Below are 18,305 nucleotides of genomic sequence, written 5' to 3'. Positions count from 1 at the left end.
ACTGGGGTAGTGTGTGGGGGTCTGTTTTATGTGTTTGCAGTGCTTATCTGGTGACTTTAGGGGGTTTTTGTGACTTAGACCATGTTCCGTCGATCGTGGGCTGTATAACTTTTGGTTATACATGCTGTATGACTAAGTATAAGCCAGCCCTTGTCCCACCCATCTCCCACCCTCGACACTCCTCCAAAAACACCCTGTTTAGCTTTGATCGTTCAGCAGCACTATGAAGGCCTACATCGTTTAGAAATACATCTAAAACCCGTTTTTAGTATCGGCACTTGGACGTTTTTGAGAAATATTCTCTCCAAGTGCCAACTTAGGCCGGTTTTTGGATGTATTTATCTTTTGATTATGAGCCCCTTAGCATTTCAGGGAGGTAAATTAAAATCCTGGCTTGGTGAATGCATTCATCAAGCCATATCTTACTGTTCTTTTCAAAAATTAGTTGTCTTCTTTGTATGACAAATTTATTACTTAGTTGGATATTTTTAAGATTGCATTAAGATTGAACTTTTTATAATGATTTTGTTTTTATGGTATGAATGTATTTCACTGATTGTTCAGTTTCTTATGGTGTAAACTACCTAGAACTCTTGGTAATGGTGGATTAAAAGAATAAATTTAGAATTATTTATTATTATTAGGATCGTGACTGAATATTGCCATTATCAACTTAATTTTTCATCCTGTAATTCTTCGGTCCTTGAGAATGATAAGCATACAGCTGTCTTTGAATATTGGATGGACTGTATACAAGTTGGAATGAAACTATAGAACTTACAAATTTCTGTCATAATGCAAAAATTTGTTATTTTAATTTTCATTTCGTGAAGTTGGATTCAATTCATTTTTTGGTGATATACTTCTTATTGTTCCTGTCAGGTCTCAATAGAATAATGTAGCACTTGGGGATAAATATACATCCCAGTATTCCAGAACCAGAGGCCAGGATAGCAAATACCTCCACTGCTACCATATACTTTCCCTTGGTGCTCAGATATGTTGGGATGAAAGCCACCCAGGCACTGCAGAACACCAGCATGCTGAAGGTGATGTGTTTGGCCTCATTGAAACTGCCAGGTAGATTTCTTGCTAGAAAAGCTACAATGAAGCTGATACCAGCCAGAAATCCCAGGTAACCCAGAACACAGTAAAGTGCAATTATTGACCCTTCATTGCATTCAATTTGAATTGTTCCATCTTCTGCTTGCATGTTAACATGTAGGAATGGAGGAGCAGCACCCAACCAGACAAGGCACAGAAGGATTTGAAGAAAGGAACAGGAAAGGACAATAGAATATGAGACCCTGGAACCCATCCATTTCCTGAACTTGCTTCCAGGCTTGGTGCTCTGGAAAGCCATGACCACAGTGATTGTTTTTGCCAGGACAGAGGAGAGAGAGATGGAGAAAGTTATTCCAAAGGCAGTCTGTCGTAAAATACAAGTCACTTTATCAGGATGGCCTATAAATATCAATGAGCAGAGAAAACAGAGCATGAGGGAGACTAGAAGAATGTAGCTTAGGTTCCTGTTGTTGGATTTCACAATAGGAGTATCCTGGTAATAAATGAAGGTTCCCAGAATGACAGCAGTGATGAAGAAAAATAAAATGCTGATAAGTGTCAAAATGATTCCCAAAGATTCTTCATGGGAAAGGAAGCTTATTATTTTTGGGACACAGGCATCTCTTTTTTCATTGGGCCACTGGTCTTCTGGGCATCTTATACAGTCATCCATATCTAAGAAGAAATACAATTTTATTAGTGTCTCAAAAATGGCCTCAGTTTTTAAGAATAGCTAAATATTGCTCTAAATTTTAATGATGTGAATGTTGATATTCAGCTAGTGGTGCTTAGCATTTTGCTGAACATGGATGACCATAAATTAAATGTTGGGCTAGGTCACTAGCCAAAATAAGAGAATTGCTTAACAGTGCACATAGGGTTCATGAACCATGCACTTTTAGGAGTGTTCTTGAGGACATTTTTGCATTGGAGAAATAAAATACTTGCAAAAGATGGAATGTCCAAAAGTATACCTAATTACATTCCCTTCCTTATAATCATAAAGAATGCGCAAAGTTTGCAAGAGTTTTATTGATTATAAGCCCTTTAAATTATATTTATGAAAAAAATATCACATATACCTTGAGAAATGTCAGAGGGATTTTCACAGGGATGGAACATAGATGGGCCATAGATGGGGATTACATTTAAGACCACGGGTTTCAGAATATTGGTTGTTTCATCCATAAATATCACATCTATGCAATAACACTAATATGGCTTCAGAGAAAAGAAGATGGATTGAGACATCTGGGTTTTACTTCTATTGAAAGAAATGGAAGTAAAACCTGGATGTCTTAATCCATCCTCTTTTCTGGAGCCATATGGTAACTGTACCATAGACTTGCTTAATTTTAGTTACTAAATGGTGGTACACTGTTATTGAATTGCCTGCTATGTGTGTTTGCAGATTAATTGCTATTTGTTATTTAAAAGAATAGCATTACCATTTTACTAAATTGTGCATGCTCTTTGTGCTAAAAAGTGTAGGGGACTTATGGTGCTATACTATGTTTGCTATACTATGCTTCGGTCTTATATCTCACCAAATCTCCTAAAATAGAATTCTAGGTGGGTGTGAAGGAGTACAATGTTCTCCTTCACTAATGAAGCAGTTACAGTAATGGACAGCAAGGGGCACTAGCTTACAAGTTAGCCATTTTAAGGAAAGTAATACAATCCTGCTGAGTCATAGGGGTGGGACTCAGGCAGGAAGGAGAATATCTGCCCCAGACTAGAATCATTCAAAGTGGTCCCAAGGAAGAAACTTTCAAACAGAAGCTTCCCATTGCCAAGAGTAGAGTGTTACTATTGCCTCTGATGCCATAGCATCAGGGAAACTGTCTACATTATTGGCTCTCTTGAAAGATGTAGAGTTTTATTTTTCAGCTTGAGAACAGTGTAGAAAGAGAGAGACCCACAGTTTGGAGTAGGGAGAAGCAGCTTGTCTCTTCTGTGTATAAGTTAATGGAATCTGGCAGAGAATTACTCTAAGTAGCTGACTACCTATATATATATAGCTCCGGGAATTAGTGTCCCCGAACTCTGAATATGCCTGTAAAGGGGGAATTTATATTTGTCCTTTTTACCCTCTTTTTCCCTGATAGTGTGCTTCTGGCCTGCCTCCTGTGCACATAACCATCCAAAGGGTACCATAGGAGACCAGAGATTATATTTTTTAAAATAAGCGCCCCCAAACCCCCTCCTACCCTCCTAATGACATCATCTTTCTCTCCAGTCTCTTTAAGAAGCTTATCATCTTGATGCTTCTGATCACTATGAATAGGAGAACATATGAAATTGATCACAGGTTTTTAATTCAAATATCACTTAAATAAGATTCCATAGACTAGCCTAATGAATATGCATGGAGCAGATTTGCCTATCACTTCCATTATATGCATATTTTTTTTTAATTTAAATTTTTATTATTTTCAATTTAAATTTCAAGTATTACACTTGTACAGAAAGCAAAAATAGAATAGATATCAAATACAATACTAATATAAATCCTAAGTTAACATATGTACTATTTATGCTCAAGTCCTCAAATTGAGATCCAAGAATTAAAGAAAATAGGCGAAATTACAAAGAAAAATAATAATAATATTTAAGAAACTGAGAGCTATAGCAGTGAGATGAGGTCATAATATCCAAATTATAGGGCTCAAAGATTATTAACATTCAGACGAGACATTGCCACAAAATTTTCAATTGTGATGGTTCAAAAAACACATATTTAAGAGTACGGTAATACACAATACATTTACACGGGTGTCTCAAATAAAAGGTTGCCCCCAAAGATAAAACCCCAGGTTTCAAAAGAAGAAATTCACGGTGGCGCATTTGCGTCTCCCGTGCCAAGTCTGGGAACATTTATATTTTATAACCTAAAAAGCTTTTTTGTCTATTTTTAAAGTAAAGTTTTAACAACCATGTTTTATCAATTGGCAAAGCTAAAGTAATGATCATAGTGGCTGGTGATGCTAAATCCTTCTCAGATGTTTCTAATATCTGTGAAATGTTCAAGGGTTCTTGATCTGAAGATTTTACTTTTTGTTGTTGATTTTGATCTTTATCAGGCAAATAATAAACCCGTGAGAATGGTGGTAATGATTCTTTAGGTATCTCCAAATTTTCCACTAGATATCTCTTAAGCATATCTCTAGGTGTTACTAACTCAAGTCTTGGAAAGTTAATTAACCTTAAATTATTGCTACGTGAGTTGTTCTCAAGCATTTCAATCTTCTTCCTTAGGTTAATATTATCTTTAACTAAAGTCTCTTGGATTTGTTTCGATGTTACAATTTCTTTTTTTATTTCTTGAGTGGATGAGTTAGAAGTATTCATTTCTTTTCTTAAATTCTTCAATTCTTTATCATGTTCCTTAATTTTCCCTTCAATCTATTGAAAAGTAGGAGTAATATTTTTAACAAAACCAGCCATTAAGTCCCAAATAGAGTCTAAAGTCACTTCTGCAGGTTTAATCAGTACAATTGGAGTTTGTGTAAATGTGAAGTGCTCACCGTCCTGAAGTCCTTCGGGGGGTGTCTTCTGTCCTTCCCCCTCATTTTGAGATGGTGTTCCCCCAGATATCTCCATAGGGGCCCTAGAAAGGTGGGCCCCAACCTCCAAACTCTCCACTAGATCCTTCCTTGCCTCAGGGGAGGAGAAAACCATTGAATCCGGGGTTTCCCCGCCCCTGGGAGAGCTGGTTGTCTGAGGCTGCGGGGGCGGAGCCCTAATGTCGGGGCTTAGTGTAGTATCGGGCCCAGGAGTATCCACAACGGGTTCGCCTCCCTGTGTCCTCAGCAGGCCGCCGTCCGACGTCGCTGTGACCTCCTGCATGCGCCGCAGAAGATCCTATATATTTCCGAGACCCGGGGCTCCAGGACGCCGCGAGGCAGAAACGGCACTCCGGCCTCATCTCTTCGGCATCGCGGTAAGTGAATACCGCTAGAAATTTTCCCGATGAACGCGATTCTGGGACAGGCAGCTCAACGCGTCCTGCTCTCAAATCACCATCTTGGATCTACTCATCGATAGTCCATTATATGCATATTTATTAGGGCTAGCCTTAAAACCTGATTGGCCTGGTGGTCCTCCAGGACAGGGTTGGGAACCACTGCCTTAATCCATTAGCTATCAGGCCCCTAGTATACAGTTAAGCTTGGGTATCTCCAATATATATTTCTGCATTTGAATAATCAACTGGGTTCTTCTAAGTCAGGGGTAGGCAATTCCAGTCCTCGAGAGCCACAGCCAGGCCTGATTTTCAGGATATCCACAGTGAATATGTATGAGATGGATTTGCATGCACTGCCTCCTTGAGATGCAAATCTATTTCATGCATATTGATTGTGAATATCCTGAAAATCTTGCCTGGCTCCGGCTCTCGAGGACCGGAATTGCCTACCCAAGGTAACTTCCCATCGGAGCAGGGTCAAATAATGATCACCCCAATTTTAAAAAATGAGAAAGAACCACCAAACTCCCCTTCTAATTATAGGCCGATTGCAAGTATCCCCCTATTTACCAAAATAGCGGAAGGGCTGGTAAAAGCGGAACTCTCCGCATACCTTGAAAAATTTAACATTCTAAGTGACAACCAATCAGGATTTCGGGCGGACCACAGCACTGAAACCATCATAGCCTCCCTTCTCGACCACCTCTTCACACTCTTCAGTCAAGGCTCAAGTGCCCTAATCATACAACTCGACCTGAGCAGTGCTTTTGACCTGGTCGACCACACCATTCTCCTGGAATGCCTAGCGCACATAGGCATCTCAGACCAGGTCCTCAATTGGTTTCAGGGGTTCCTACAAAATAGATCATACAAGGTACTCAAGAATAACTCTTTCTCATACTGCTGGGACAACACCTGCGGGGTCCCACAGGGCTCCCCCCTATCCCCCATCCTATTCAACATTTACCTTGCCTCACTAGGTAAACTCCTACACAACCTAAATCTCAAATTCTTCATTTATGCAGACGACATCACAATAACCATTCCATTAACCAACTTTTCACAAGAACTACTCGACCACATCTCAAACACTCTCAACCAGATAGAACTCTGGATGCTTGCATTCAGACTGAAATTAAACCCAGACAAAACAAAATTTTTTCTAGCCTCCCCCAAAGATAAAATTAAGGAAACCACAATTCAACTAAAAGGAAAGACCTTCCCCCTTGATCCGACCATAAAAATTCTGGGAGTCACGCTGGACAAAAACTTATCTCTAGATAACCATACCGACCTCATAATTAGGAAAAGCTTCTCGGTACTTTGGAAACTTCGCACCATAAAAAAACACTTCTATGACAATGCATTCCGCCTACTTGTACAATCCTCCATCCTCAGCATCCTCGACTATTGCAATATCATCTACCTTAACGCCACTAAGAAAACTACCAGGAGACTAAAAACAGTCCAAAATACCGCGGTGCGCCTCATCTTTGGCCTAAAGAAATGGGAACATGTCACCCCTTTCTATCACCAACTACACTGGCTACCATTTGAATCTAGAATTCTTTTTAAATTTGCATGCTTCTGCTACAAATCGGTTAACGGCTCCTCCCCAAGTTACATAAACACACACTTTAACCTCTACTGCAGCAACAGGACATCACGGAGAACTCAATTGTTCGCCTTCCCTTCGCCTAAACACTGCCCTCTCAAAAGCTTCCTGGATAGAACTTTTGCCTTCCAAGCAGCCAAGTCGAACCCATGGCTAGCTCAGATGATACTCGAGGCCCCCACTTACCTAGCATTCAGAAAACTACTAAAAACATACCTTTTCAGCAAACACGACCCTTAATAACCCTTTCACCGCACATGACACTTACCCCACCGCTGCCCCCTTCCTCCTTCACCAGTCCCTCCCTCCCCCACTCTCTACCTCCCCTACCTAGCTCGGTCAAACCTGCAATTTCTGTAATATTGATGTAAACCTGCCCGCTTTGCAGACAGTTAAGAATCGCTGTAACTTCACGGCTGACTGCGGCAAATCACTGTAATTTATCGGAATTCAGCCTGCAATTTTCAGTCAAAAATTCTTCAAATTATGCTGTAAATCTTCTTCTAATTTTGTAAACCTACTTCCAATTTTGTTGTAAATCTGCTATTCAATGTTGTAAATCTGCTTCTAATTTTGTAAACCTACCTCTAATTTTGTTGTAAATCTGCTACTCAATTCAAATTATGCTGTAAATCTTCTTCTAATTTTGTAAACCTACTTCCAATTTTGTTGTAAATCTGCTATTCAATGCTGTAAATCTGCTTCTAATTTTGTAAACCTACCTCTAATTTTGTTGTAAATCTGCTACTCAATGCAGATCATTTGCTAATTGATGTAAACCGCCTAGAACTCACTGGGTATGGCGGTATATAAGAATAAAGAATAATAATAATAATAATAATAATACCCCTGTTCTAAGTAACCAAGTCTGACCACTGTTGGAGACAGAATTCTGGGATGGATGGTCTATTGGTCTTTTTTCAATATGGCTTTTATCATGTTTTTATGAATTTTACAGAACAGACATCGTACTGAATAACCTGCTACCATGAACATCTCAAGTGTTAAACATCACTTACCAGTTTGATTGGAGATCTCTCTAGTTGTACAGGGAATACAATCATAGCAGCAGACAGGCTTTCCTTCTCTGGGTAATTTCCTATAGCCAGGAGCACAGCTTGGACTGCATCTGGATTGTGGAGGTGACTGAAGATTGAAGGAGAAAAAAAACTTGTCTTCAAATGACAGTGGACTGTAATGTATAAAATGCACATTATTTTTCTACTACTACTACTATTAATTATTTCTATAGCACTATCAGATGCACGCAGCACTGTACAGAGTCACAAAGAACAAGAAAGCAGTCCCTGCTCAAAAGAGCTTACAATCTAAACAGCCAAAACAGACAAACAGGATGTCATGGATAAAGTTAAGTGGAACAGTTAATCAGCAGGCTGGGTTGGAGGTAGAGAGTTGCACGTGGACAGAAATCCCACCCATCCCCACCCGTCCCCATGAGGAATCCCTCCATCCCCACCCGTCCCTGTGAGGAATCCCCTCCATCCCCGCCCATCCTTAGAAACTTTAGAAATAGTAATTTCATTTAATTATGCTACTGAATTAAAGGCTGTGGTAGAGACCCATTTACAAATAAGAAAAGACACTTTATTAATTTGGAAATATTAATTGGGAAGAATACATACTTTGTAAATGGGATTCTACCAGAGCCTCTAATGTAAATATAAAATATAAATACTTAGCTGATGAGAACCCCCAAGCTGTTAACTGAGGACTTCCTTTGCAGTTGGCCGGGGTCCCTTTTGACAAGCTTGGCAGACAGCAGTAGCATCCCTGAGTCACAGATGCTGGCTGGCACCTCAGTGGCTCATGGATGTTGCTAGCGACTGCTATGCTTGGTGGAAGGGAGTTCTGGCTGTATCTAGAGAAGGGCCTCTGCTGGCGGTGCTTGGGGATCTCCACCAGTCACAGCAAGGGTCAGCAAGTTCTTCAACACTGTAGAAATAAAACCAGAAATGCATTTCCTTTTCTTTTGAACACAATACAAAGACATCTGCTATATACATTTCCCAAAGCTAACATATTTTAGTTAATAAATTCCATTTTTTACCTTTGTTGCCTGGAGACCTATTTTTTCCATAAAGTTGGTCCCAGTTTCTTTTTCTTCTGTTGCTGTCCATTGGTTCCTCCTACCATGGTCCAGCATTTATCCCTTTCTCATCTTTCCCCATGCCCCCAGCCCACCAGCCCCATGCCCAACATTTCTCCTTCTATCACCCCTCTCCAGCACCATGCCACATCTCCCCCTCCATTCCCTTCACCACTATGTCCAACATTCCTCCCTCTTGCATCCATTTCAATCTGTCCCACTGTTCCCTTTCCACCACAATATTTCTCCCTCTCATCTGTACCTCACTCCCTCCCTATGATCAAAAATTCTCCTTTCTTCCATTCCCCGTGTACACAACCCTTCCTCTCTCCCAAGTTCATGCCTCTGTCTCCAAAAACGCATTCTCTCCCTCACCTCAGCATCTCTTTCCCTCCCTTCCTCCATCCTCTCTCCCAAGTTCATGCCTTGTGTCTAAAAACGCACTCCCTCCCCCCCCTTTTGTATTCCACGCTTGCCTCCCATGTTTGACCTCCTTCTGTCCCACATTTGCCTCCCACGTTCGACCCCTTCTATGTCCTGTGTTTGCCTCCCAGCCCTCATCTGCCAGCAACCTTATCAGCAACTTTCTCATCCAAATGGAACTCTGAGAGGTAGCTGGAGCCATGAGGCTCGTTCTCTATTTCCTGCCTGCCCTGCAGAAGCACACATAGCCGACTGAGTGCCATTCGACAAATGCACCAATGCCCATTCAATTCCTATGGGTATCAGAGAATTTACTGTGCCGGCCTGCAGTGTCAGCTTTTGAAAAAAAAAGGGGGGTAGTGAATTAAAAGTTGGCAATAGAAATTGTGTGATCTGTTGTCATTCCTGCTTTATTGGATCTTCTGCTTTGGTGTTGTTTTCTGTTTGTTTTTTATATTACAAAATGTTACATCTCTCTCACCTGGGTAAAAGCAGCTTCCCACCCTATCTCTTTTTCATTGATTATGAAATCCTCCCCAGTGGGAGCATAAGGTTTATAACTTCCAACAATTTTATGCGTCAGTTTCCCCTTGGGTAGAAAGATCAGATTAATAATGCTGTAGTCCATGGGAAAGTCTCCATTCTCATCAAAAAAGATCTCTTCACCCAGCATGTTCTTAAAGTGCACATTCCTCAGATAACGATGAAGCTAAAGAATAAAGTACACATTTTCAGGAATGTCCTGAATATCCAGTTCTTCTTTTATTTATATATTTAAGAACATTTATAATCGTCAAGTCTAATGTTCAATCACATGGCACAATTAAAAACACAATGACTCTTAGGGTTCATTTTACAAAGGTGCGCTAGCGTTTTTAGAGCACGCACCGGATTAGAGCGTGTTATAGCACGTGCTACCTAAAAAATTACCGCCTGCTCAAGAGGAAGTGGTAGCGGCTAGCGCACGTGGCATTTTATCATGCATTATTCCGCGTGATAAGGCCCTAATGCACCTTTGTAAAAGGAGCCCTTAGGATCTGAAATTCAAAATGATTTATCTGGTCAGCAATGGCTGCTATCCCCAAATATTCAATGGGAGATAACTGGCTGTAACTGTGAACTGGTTTCAAAAGGTTACAAGGAACATCTACAAAGGCTAAAGCAGGGGTGGGCGACTCCTGTTCTGGAGGGCCAGAATCCAGTCAGGTTTTCAGGATTTTCCCAATGAATATGCATGAGATCTATTTGCATGCACTGCTTTCAATGCAATTCATTGGGGAAATCCTGTAAACCTGACTGGATTCCGGCCCTCGAGGACCGGAGTTGCCCACCCCTGGGCTAAGGATTGACATCAGGAATACATGTCGTGTCAGAAGACCCTTTTAGAAATTCAGGCCAGATGTATCTGTTGTATTAAAGAAGGCAGAGGGAAGACCAAATGATGACAGCCACTATGGTTAAAAAATGAGCCCCCTCTTTTACTAATGTGTAGCATGGGTTTAAGTACCAGCAGCAGCGGTAATGGTTGTGATGCCCTTAGAATTCCTATGAGCATTGGAGCATTTACCGCCGCTACGTCTTATTAAAAGGAGGGGGAGGTGAATAAAGAATGTAAATGAAGGAAACTGAAAACAGTATATACTAGTTATTAGAGTTACTGCCTCAGCACCCTGAGACTGTGGGTTCAAGCCCAGCACTATTCCTTGTGACCCTAGGCTAGTCAATTAACCCTCTCTTGTCCCAGTTATGTTAGGTAGATCTTGAGTCCTCTGGGACAGATAGGGAAAGACCTGAATGTTGATAATCTAATCTAATCTTCTATTTGTGCGTTGTTCATATCTATACAGACTCAAGGCAATTGTAAAGAGAGGTAAGAGGGGAGAGAAAGAGGAGGGAGAGAGAGGAGGTGGCTAGGTAAGAGGGAGAGGAAGGGGAGAGAAAAATAAGGGAGAGAGGAGGAAGTGAAAGGGAGAGAAGAGAGGATAAAGGAGATTAAGTATCAAACAGATGGGTTTTCAGTTTTCTTCGGAAGATGATATGGCAAGATTCAGTTCTGGTCTTTTCTCCTGCCAGAACCCCCATCCAAAAATGATCACCAGAAGGAGGGATGCCCCATCGCTCCTGCCATAACCCCCACCCCCATAAATCACAGCAGGATGGATGCCCAATCCCTTCTGCCAGAACCCTCCACCCCATAGATCAGGCCCATTTATAGTGGAAGAGATGGTACTTTTGGCCCAGCAATGGGCACAATATTTCCCTCACTTATGTCCCAGTCAGCCTGGAGGGGGAAGTCCACAGGGACCTGAAGCCAGTCAGTCTGCAGGAAAAAAAGTAAAAATAAGATATGTCATTGAGGTGTTTGGTTTGTGAAAATATGGGGGGCACTCTGACTATAAGCAGGAGTCAGCTTTTAAGTGTGGGGTAATGTGACAAACCCAAGTCCGTTTCGGGTTTTATCTATGACAAACCCAAGTCCGTCCCGGGTTTTGTCCCAGAAATAGTGAGAAAATACACTGAGCCCCAATGTAAGAAAGCTGATCAGGTAGAATGCCAATCTATAGAATTAGCTGACTACTGCTTAGATCAAGGGTAGGGAACTCCGGTCCTCGAGAGCCGTATTCCAATCAGGTTTTCAGGATTTTCCCAATGAATATGCATTGAAAGCAGTGCATGCAAATAGATCTCATGCATATTCATTTGGGAAATCCTGAAAACCCGACTGGAATACGGCTCTTGAGGACCGGAGTTCCCTACTCCTGGCTTAGATAGAGAGATTGTGTCAGATGAGGCATGGCAGGAAAAGGATAGGCTGGAAAGCCTTACTCAGTTTAAACCTGTTCCTGCCACTGCTAGAGGTTTACTACCTTTCCAGTAGCCTGTCTCTGTTAGAGCCAGGGCTAGATAGAATCCTGCCTGTAATCAAAGGGAGCAGGCTAGTGTGTGGAAAGCCCTTCCCCCACCCAGGCTTAGGGGGAGTGGCTCTCCACAGCTTAAAATGAGTCTCTTCAGAACAGGAAGAGGAGAGAGGCAAAAACAGTCAGTCAGTCAGAGGAGGCTGATGACACAGACTTCACTAATGATTGATGCAGAAGAGATGTCTTCTTCCTCTGAGCTTTGGAGCAGGATCAGGGAAAAGCCATGGACATTCAGGAAAGCCGGGTAGGAACTGAGTCTTGTCTAATAGCAATGGAAACGCAGTGAAGCATAAGATTTTTGTTTGCTGCCTACAGTCTCTGAGCTTCCAGTTAAACTGTTTTTTTTTTTCTTTGAAGAGAGTTTAGGACCTCTTCTTGAAAACTGAACTTGAAATCTTACCTTAATGCATTGGAGTGTTTGTTTCCAACAAAAGTGTGTATGGTTTCCTGGCTTGTTGCCAAGCCGGGTAATTATGTTGCTCACTCTCAGCTCTATGTGATTACTGCAGCAATGTTTCAGAGGGAAATGAATGTATAATACCTGCATTTAACCAGGACAGTGTTTTGAATGAAAACTTCCCTACATACAAGGCAGGGATAAGTTTTGCAGTACTTATGGTTCTGAGCCCTAATGCTGTTCATAGGAAAACAGCTTATTCACAGAAAAGATCTGCTAAAGTAAAACCCTGTGAAATGTCTGCCTGATTTACTTCTCAGTCTGCTGGGAGGTTGTTTTTTTTGTTCCTGTTCATTAACTAACCAAGTGCTGTTAGTGCTCTTTGAATGACCTGTGGGATAAAACGTTGCAAGCCTAAAATATATCTGCTCTGGTGAAGAGGACTGAGGCATATTACTCTGTTAAAGCCCAGAAGCAGGGGACTACACTTCAACCATTGCTGACAAGCTTGAGCACTTTGATTTTGATGTTTTGTTTTTGTATGATTTCATGGAATGTATGTTTTTCCTGCAACAGCAAAGCTGAAGCCTGTATTTTTGGTTTACTGGGCCAGTGGCTGGAATAAAGTGATTATTTTGCCTTTTCTGGCTTGAACTCATTACCTGCATGCCCTATTACCTTGCCAGAATAAAGTACTGAAGGGTCCCTTAGTAGTAATGAACACACTGGGTCAGAGGTTTTGTCACCTTCCTGTGGGCTCACTGTGCATTTCAGGAGCATGGGTATGACATCTGTCTGAATGACGCAAGCCTGCCACTTCCCAGTTCATTGTGGGATGCACTTAAGAGAGGCCTAAGACTTGATTTGCCCAGGCACCTAAGGCCCCACCCATAGGGCATCCTTCCTTCTGCGATCTACAGGGGAGGTGGGGAGATTCCAGCAGGAGGGATTAGGCATCCCTCCTGTTGCAATCTATGGGGAAAACTCTGGCAGGAGGGATTAGGTATCCCTCCTGCCGGTGCACATTTGGGTGGGACGGGTGGCCACGACTGCAGCTGCTAACCTTATCACAGCAGGGACATCCCTTTGCTGTGATAAGCTCAGTGGCTGCATCAACTACAATGTAAGCCAGTATTTTGCTGGCCTACATTGTACCCATCTCCCGCTGGCCTAGGGAGACACGCACGGCTACCTAGGTCCACCTCAGTCTACTTACAGGGCAAACCTTGCTCATGCCTAGCCTTAGGCAAGCTTAGGTGGGCTTGTTCACCTCCCTAGGCTCCAAGAGGCACCGCTGATGTAGGTAGCCTGTCTCAGGAGGTTTTTTTTTTTAAAAAATGCATCCCAGTTGGCTGGTCAGACAGTGGTAGGATGCCTATCACTGCCTACAATCGGGATGTCATTTATTGATCCGGGCCAAAATGTCTAATCTCAGATTTGGAAGTTATATTGAAAATTCCCCTCCACATATTTTTGAGATATGGTGATCATGGGAATTCCATATGGATTTTATCTACAATTTATGGCCCATATACCCACATTTATGTGAAGATACAAATATTTCATTCTCCTCAAAATCTGAACAATTGTTTTGAGATGAGTGCAAAAGTCTAAATAGCACATATGGTAATAATAAATCTTTTAAATAAGTTGTATCAACTCTACAAAACATGCAGTAGATCATATACAACATTTTAAATTTCACCCTGCACTCTACCAGTAGCCAGTTGTCACCAATTCTGTTTCTGAATATAGCATTCCTTTATGAAATGAGGCTACCTTCCATGGCAAATAATCTGATAATCTCTGTCGATCTCCATTCCACATGGTGGTATTTCCAGAGCCAGAGAAAAGCATGTCTTTCAGTGCATGTGCCAAGGCATATATAGCATTGTATATGGTATAACTTCTGGCAAAGTGAGTATTGTCACAGTGAAAAATGGAGTAATATTTTTTATCTATACAGAACTTTTTGATGCTTTGGGGGCACCCGTTGCGACATAGTCCATTCCACCAACCTTTAGTATATGTATGATTAGGAAACATAATAGGATTTACCTCTCGTACAAATTTGAAAAGGCTTGGAATATTTTTCTTCATTCCTGTAAATAGCAAGGTGTTATTCTTGAAACGAGAACTCAGTGGGTAGGTGAAGTGAAAATCAAAATCAGTTATGGTGATAAAGACCTTGCCAGGTATCTCTAGAATATGTATCTGTATAAAGAAAAGCCATGAAACTTCTATATTAAAATAGCCAATGATTACTTTAGTTGATGATTTATGAAGAGTCTCATTCGTTTTGTCATTTCTTTCTGGTGTCAAGCCATTGACTTTGAGTATTTCTATGAATTCAATGCAAGCTCCATTCTGCTCAATCCTTTCTTTCAGGAGCTGGACAAACCACAGGCTGCTGTCATCGTCAGGTGCAATGATACCAACCCAAGTCCAGTTGAAATGTTTCAGTAATTTCACGATCCCAGTAATGATGTTAAGGATACTGGGCATAGTCTGATATAGATATGGAAACTTAACAAAATATTTGTTAATAGGATTCTGAGAAGCATAGCTGATCTGTCAAGAAATATAGTTAATTCATAATTATCTTTATCTTCCAGAGAATCTGGGAGTTAGCTACTAAGCTGTGGTAATATATTTCATGTTGCCACAGCTTAGTTTTCTGTAGAGTCAATAACACAACTCACCCACCTCAAGTCACCTCAGCCCCTTAACTCCACAGAGATCCACTGGACATACCAAGATGGGGAAGGAGTTATTCCATTCTATTTTGCACCATCAGGCTCTGGATTCAAAATATACTACTTCTAGGGTTTGCATTACCAGTTAAAAGTACAATATAAAAATTTATTGTTTCACAATTTCACCTCCATGTTCAAAATGGAACCTGTTGAATCCTTAAGTAGTCTTATAGACTACTTAAGGATTCAACAGGTTTCATTTTGAACATGGAGAGTAAAAATGTCATAATAACTGGAAATGACTTCTGCCTCAGATGTTAGACCCCCAGAGAATGCTTTCGTAGGTCCTGAGGATTTGGGGAAAATGGATTTGAGAGTAGGGATTCTGTGAAGGTTTATAGTCTATTCTGGGGAGGGAAGGTTGACTTTGGGTGATAAGGCCCTGATTCTCTAAAAGTGCGTCCCGATTTTAGGCAGCTGTAGACGTCCTACAGCTGTCTAATCAGCCAATTGGGATGCACGTTTTTTTAAAAAAAATGCTCCCCAGGCAGGCCTGAAGGCGCCTCCGGGAGCCTAGGGAGACCCGCAAGATGCCTAAGCTCGTCTAAGGGCCTTAGGCGGGCCTTAGGCTGAACCTAGGCAGCCCTACGCGTCTCCCTAGTAGATGAGAAGCTTAAAAATGTAGGCCAGCAAAATGCTGGTCTACATTGTAAGTAGACGCGGCCGCTATACTTATCGCGGCAAGGGATCTCTCTGCCGCTATAAGTATAGCGGGCCGTGGCCCCTAACCGATCACTGGCAGGAGGGTGCCCAAACCCTCCTGCCCAAAGACGCACCCCCCTCCCCGACACTACCGACCGCCCCCCCCCTGACACTACCGACCGCCCCCCCCAACATTACCGATCCCCCCCGACAATATTGGTCGCTGGCAGGAGGGTGCCCAATCCCTCCTGCCCGAAGACGCACCCCCCCGGCGCTAACAACCCCCACTCCACCAAACCTGTTCTTACAGATGGGTCTTGCATGTCGAGCAAGCAGGCACGCCTCGTCGAAATGAGGCGGGCCCGCCCCTTCCCGGCCCATCCTGCCGAAGCCTAAGGCCTGATTGGCCCAGGCTCTAGAAGCCTGGACCAATCAGGCCTTAGGCATAGCAGGTCCACCCATCCCCACTTAATCTAAGGCCTGATTGGCCAATCAGACCTTAGACTTAGTAGGGATGGGCGGACCCGCTATTCCTAAGGCCTGATTGGTCCAGGCTTCTAGAGCCTGGGCCAATCAGGCCTTAGGCTTCGGCGGGAAGGGGCGGGCCCGCCTCATTTCAACGAGGCGTGCCTGCTTGCTCGACGTGCAAGACCCATCTGTAAAAACAGGTTTGGTGGAGTGGGGGTTGTTAGCGCCGGGGGGGTGCGTCTTCGGGCAGGAGGGATTGGGCACCCTCCTACCAGCGACCGATATTGTTGGGGGGGGCGATCGGTAGTGTCGGGGGGCGGTCGGTAGTGTCGGGGAGGGGGGTGCGTCTTCGGGCAGGAGAGTTTGGGCACCCTCCTGCCAGTGATCGGTCAGGGGGCCACGGCCCGCTATACTTATAGCGGCAGAGAGATCCCTTGCCGCGATAAGTGTAGCGGACCGTGTCTAATCTAACCCGATTCTCTAACCCGCGTCTGTAACATGGACGCCGGTTACAGAATCGGGGTTTAGTTTAGGCCGATTCTGAATAGGACGCCTCTCCCGGGCGTCCTATACAGAATCAGGGCCTAGGTGTCTTGCGGGCCTCGCCTTCAATATAGGCTGCCTGCCTGGGGAGCATTTTTTTAAAAAAAACGTGCATCCCGATTGGCTGATTAGACAGCTGTAGGACGCCTACAGCTGCCTAAAATCGGGACGCACTTTTAGAGAATCAGGGCCTAAGTGTCTATTCTGGGGATTGGGATGATTTTGGGTGCTGGGATTGGAGGACGAGAATAAAGGGAAGTATATAGCTCTTCGTATGCATTGGTCTTTTTAACATAGAAAGATAGAAACATGATGGCAGATAAAGGTCAATTGACATATCCAGTATACCCATCTGCAGCATACAATATATCTTTCTCTTCCTAAAGGATCCTATGTGCCTGCCTCAAGTTTTCTTGAATTTAGATACACTTTGTCTCAACAACACCTACCAGAAGACTATTCCATGCTTCTACAACCCTCATTCTAATCCCTCTCACTCTGAATTTTCCTTTCATTTGAAAGAGACTCAGCTTGTATGTATTTATGCCACACAGATATTTAAGTGTCTCTATCATATCTCCCCTCTCCTGCCTTTCCTCCAAAGTATCCAATATAAATATGCTGGGGGAAATATGTTTTATATACACCTGGTGCAATAGAATCTCAATAAATCAAAAACATTCAGTGTATACCAGAAAAATAATTGATAAACTCTTAAATACTTCTTTTTTCTGTGTTCAGAACTTGATAATAGATAAGACCATTGAGAGAGCATACAACTCACATTTAAATGACACCTGTACAAATTATCATACAGGTTTTCTAATATATACTGAATGGCTTGTCAAATAATACTTTATAAAAAAAGAATGTGCTTTTAAATTTTTAACTTAGCTTGTAATGTGATGAAGTTTTCATTTCTAAACTTGTTGTCTTATGCGGGTTCTGACATGTTTCGCCAATGGCTGCTTCAGAGAACTCTGCTTACGTTGTCTCTCAAATATTTCACAGTCTGCTCTGAATTTAAGGAAACCTGGTCTACTGTGGTCTATATTGCAATCTCACTATTGGAATGCTCTGTCTTCTCTATTTTGTCGACCTTCTCAAATTTTTAGTTTAAAAGTTTCTCTATCTCCTTTTGAAATGTTGATTCCAGCAGCCTGGTTCCACCCTGGTTAATGTGGAATCCATATTTGTGGAATAGACTCCCCTTTCCCCAGTATGTCACCCAGTTCCTAACAAATCTAAAACCCTTCTCCCTGTGCTATTGTCTCATCTATGCTTTGAGACTCCAGCACTCTACCTGTCTTTTAGGATCTGTGGAACAGGGAGTGCTATGTTAGATATAAACCCCTCTCACTTTTCAGTTAGTCCAGTAGCTTTCAGTGGAGCTTATCCTTACAT

At 42.3% G+C, this 18,305-nt stretch overlaps 1 protein-coding gene across 1 annotated transcript in view; it reads right to left on the bottom strand.

Annotated features, from left to right (window-relative positions):
• Nucleotides 1-844: 844 nt before the first annotated feature.
• LOC117346209 (vomeronasal type-2 receptor 26-like) overlaps nt 845-18,305 on the bottom strand; it is a 45,368-nt gene continuing 27,907 nt past the window's right edge. Inside the window, exons 3-6 of the mRNA XM_033915610.1 lie at nt 14,551-15,063; nt 9,659-9,886; nt 7,667-7,793; nt 845-1,740 (exon numbers count right to left, since the gene is read on the bottom strand). Coding sequence (XP_033771501.1) covers nt 845-1,740; nt 7,667-7,793; nt 9,659-9,886; nt 14,551-15,063 — 1,764 coding nt within the window. The remainder of the gene's footprint in view (nt 1,741-7,666; nt 7,794-9,658; nt 9,887-14,550; nt 15,064-18,305) is intronic.

Source organism: Geotrypetes seraphini, chromosome 12, assembly GCF_902459505.1.
Source record: "Geotrypetes seraphini chromosome 12, aGeoSer1.1, whole genome shotgun sequence".
Lineage (NCBI taxonomy): Eukaryota > Metazoa > Chordata > Amphibia > Gymnophiona > Dermophiidae > Geotrypetes > Geotrypetes seraphini.
This window is presented reverse-complemented; position numbering and strand designations above follow the sequence as displayed.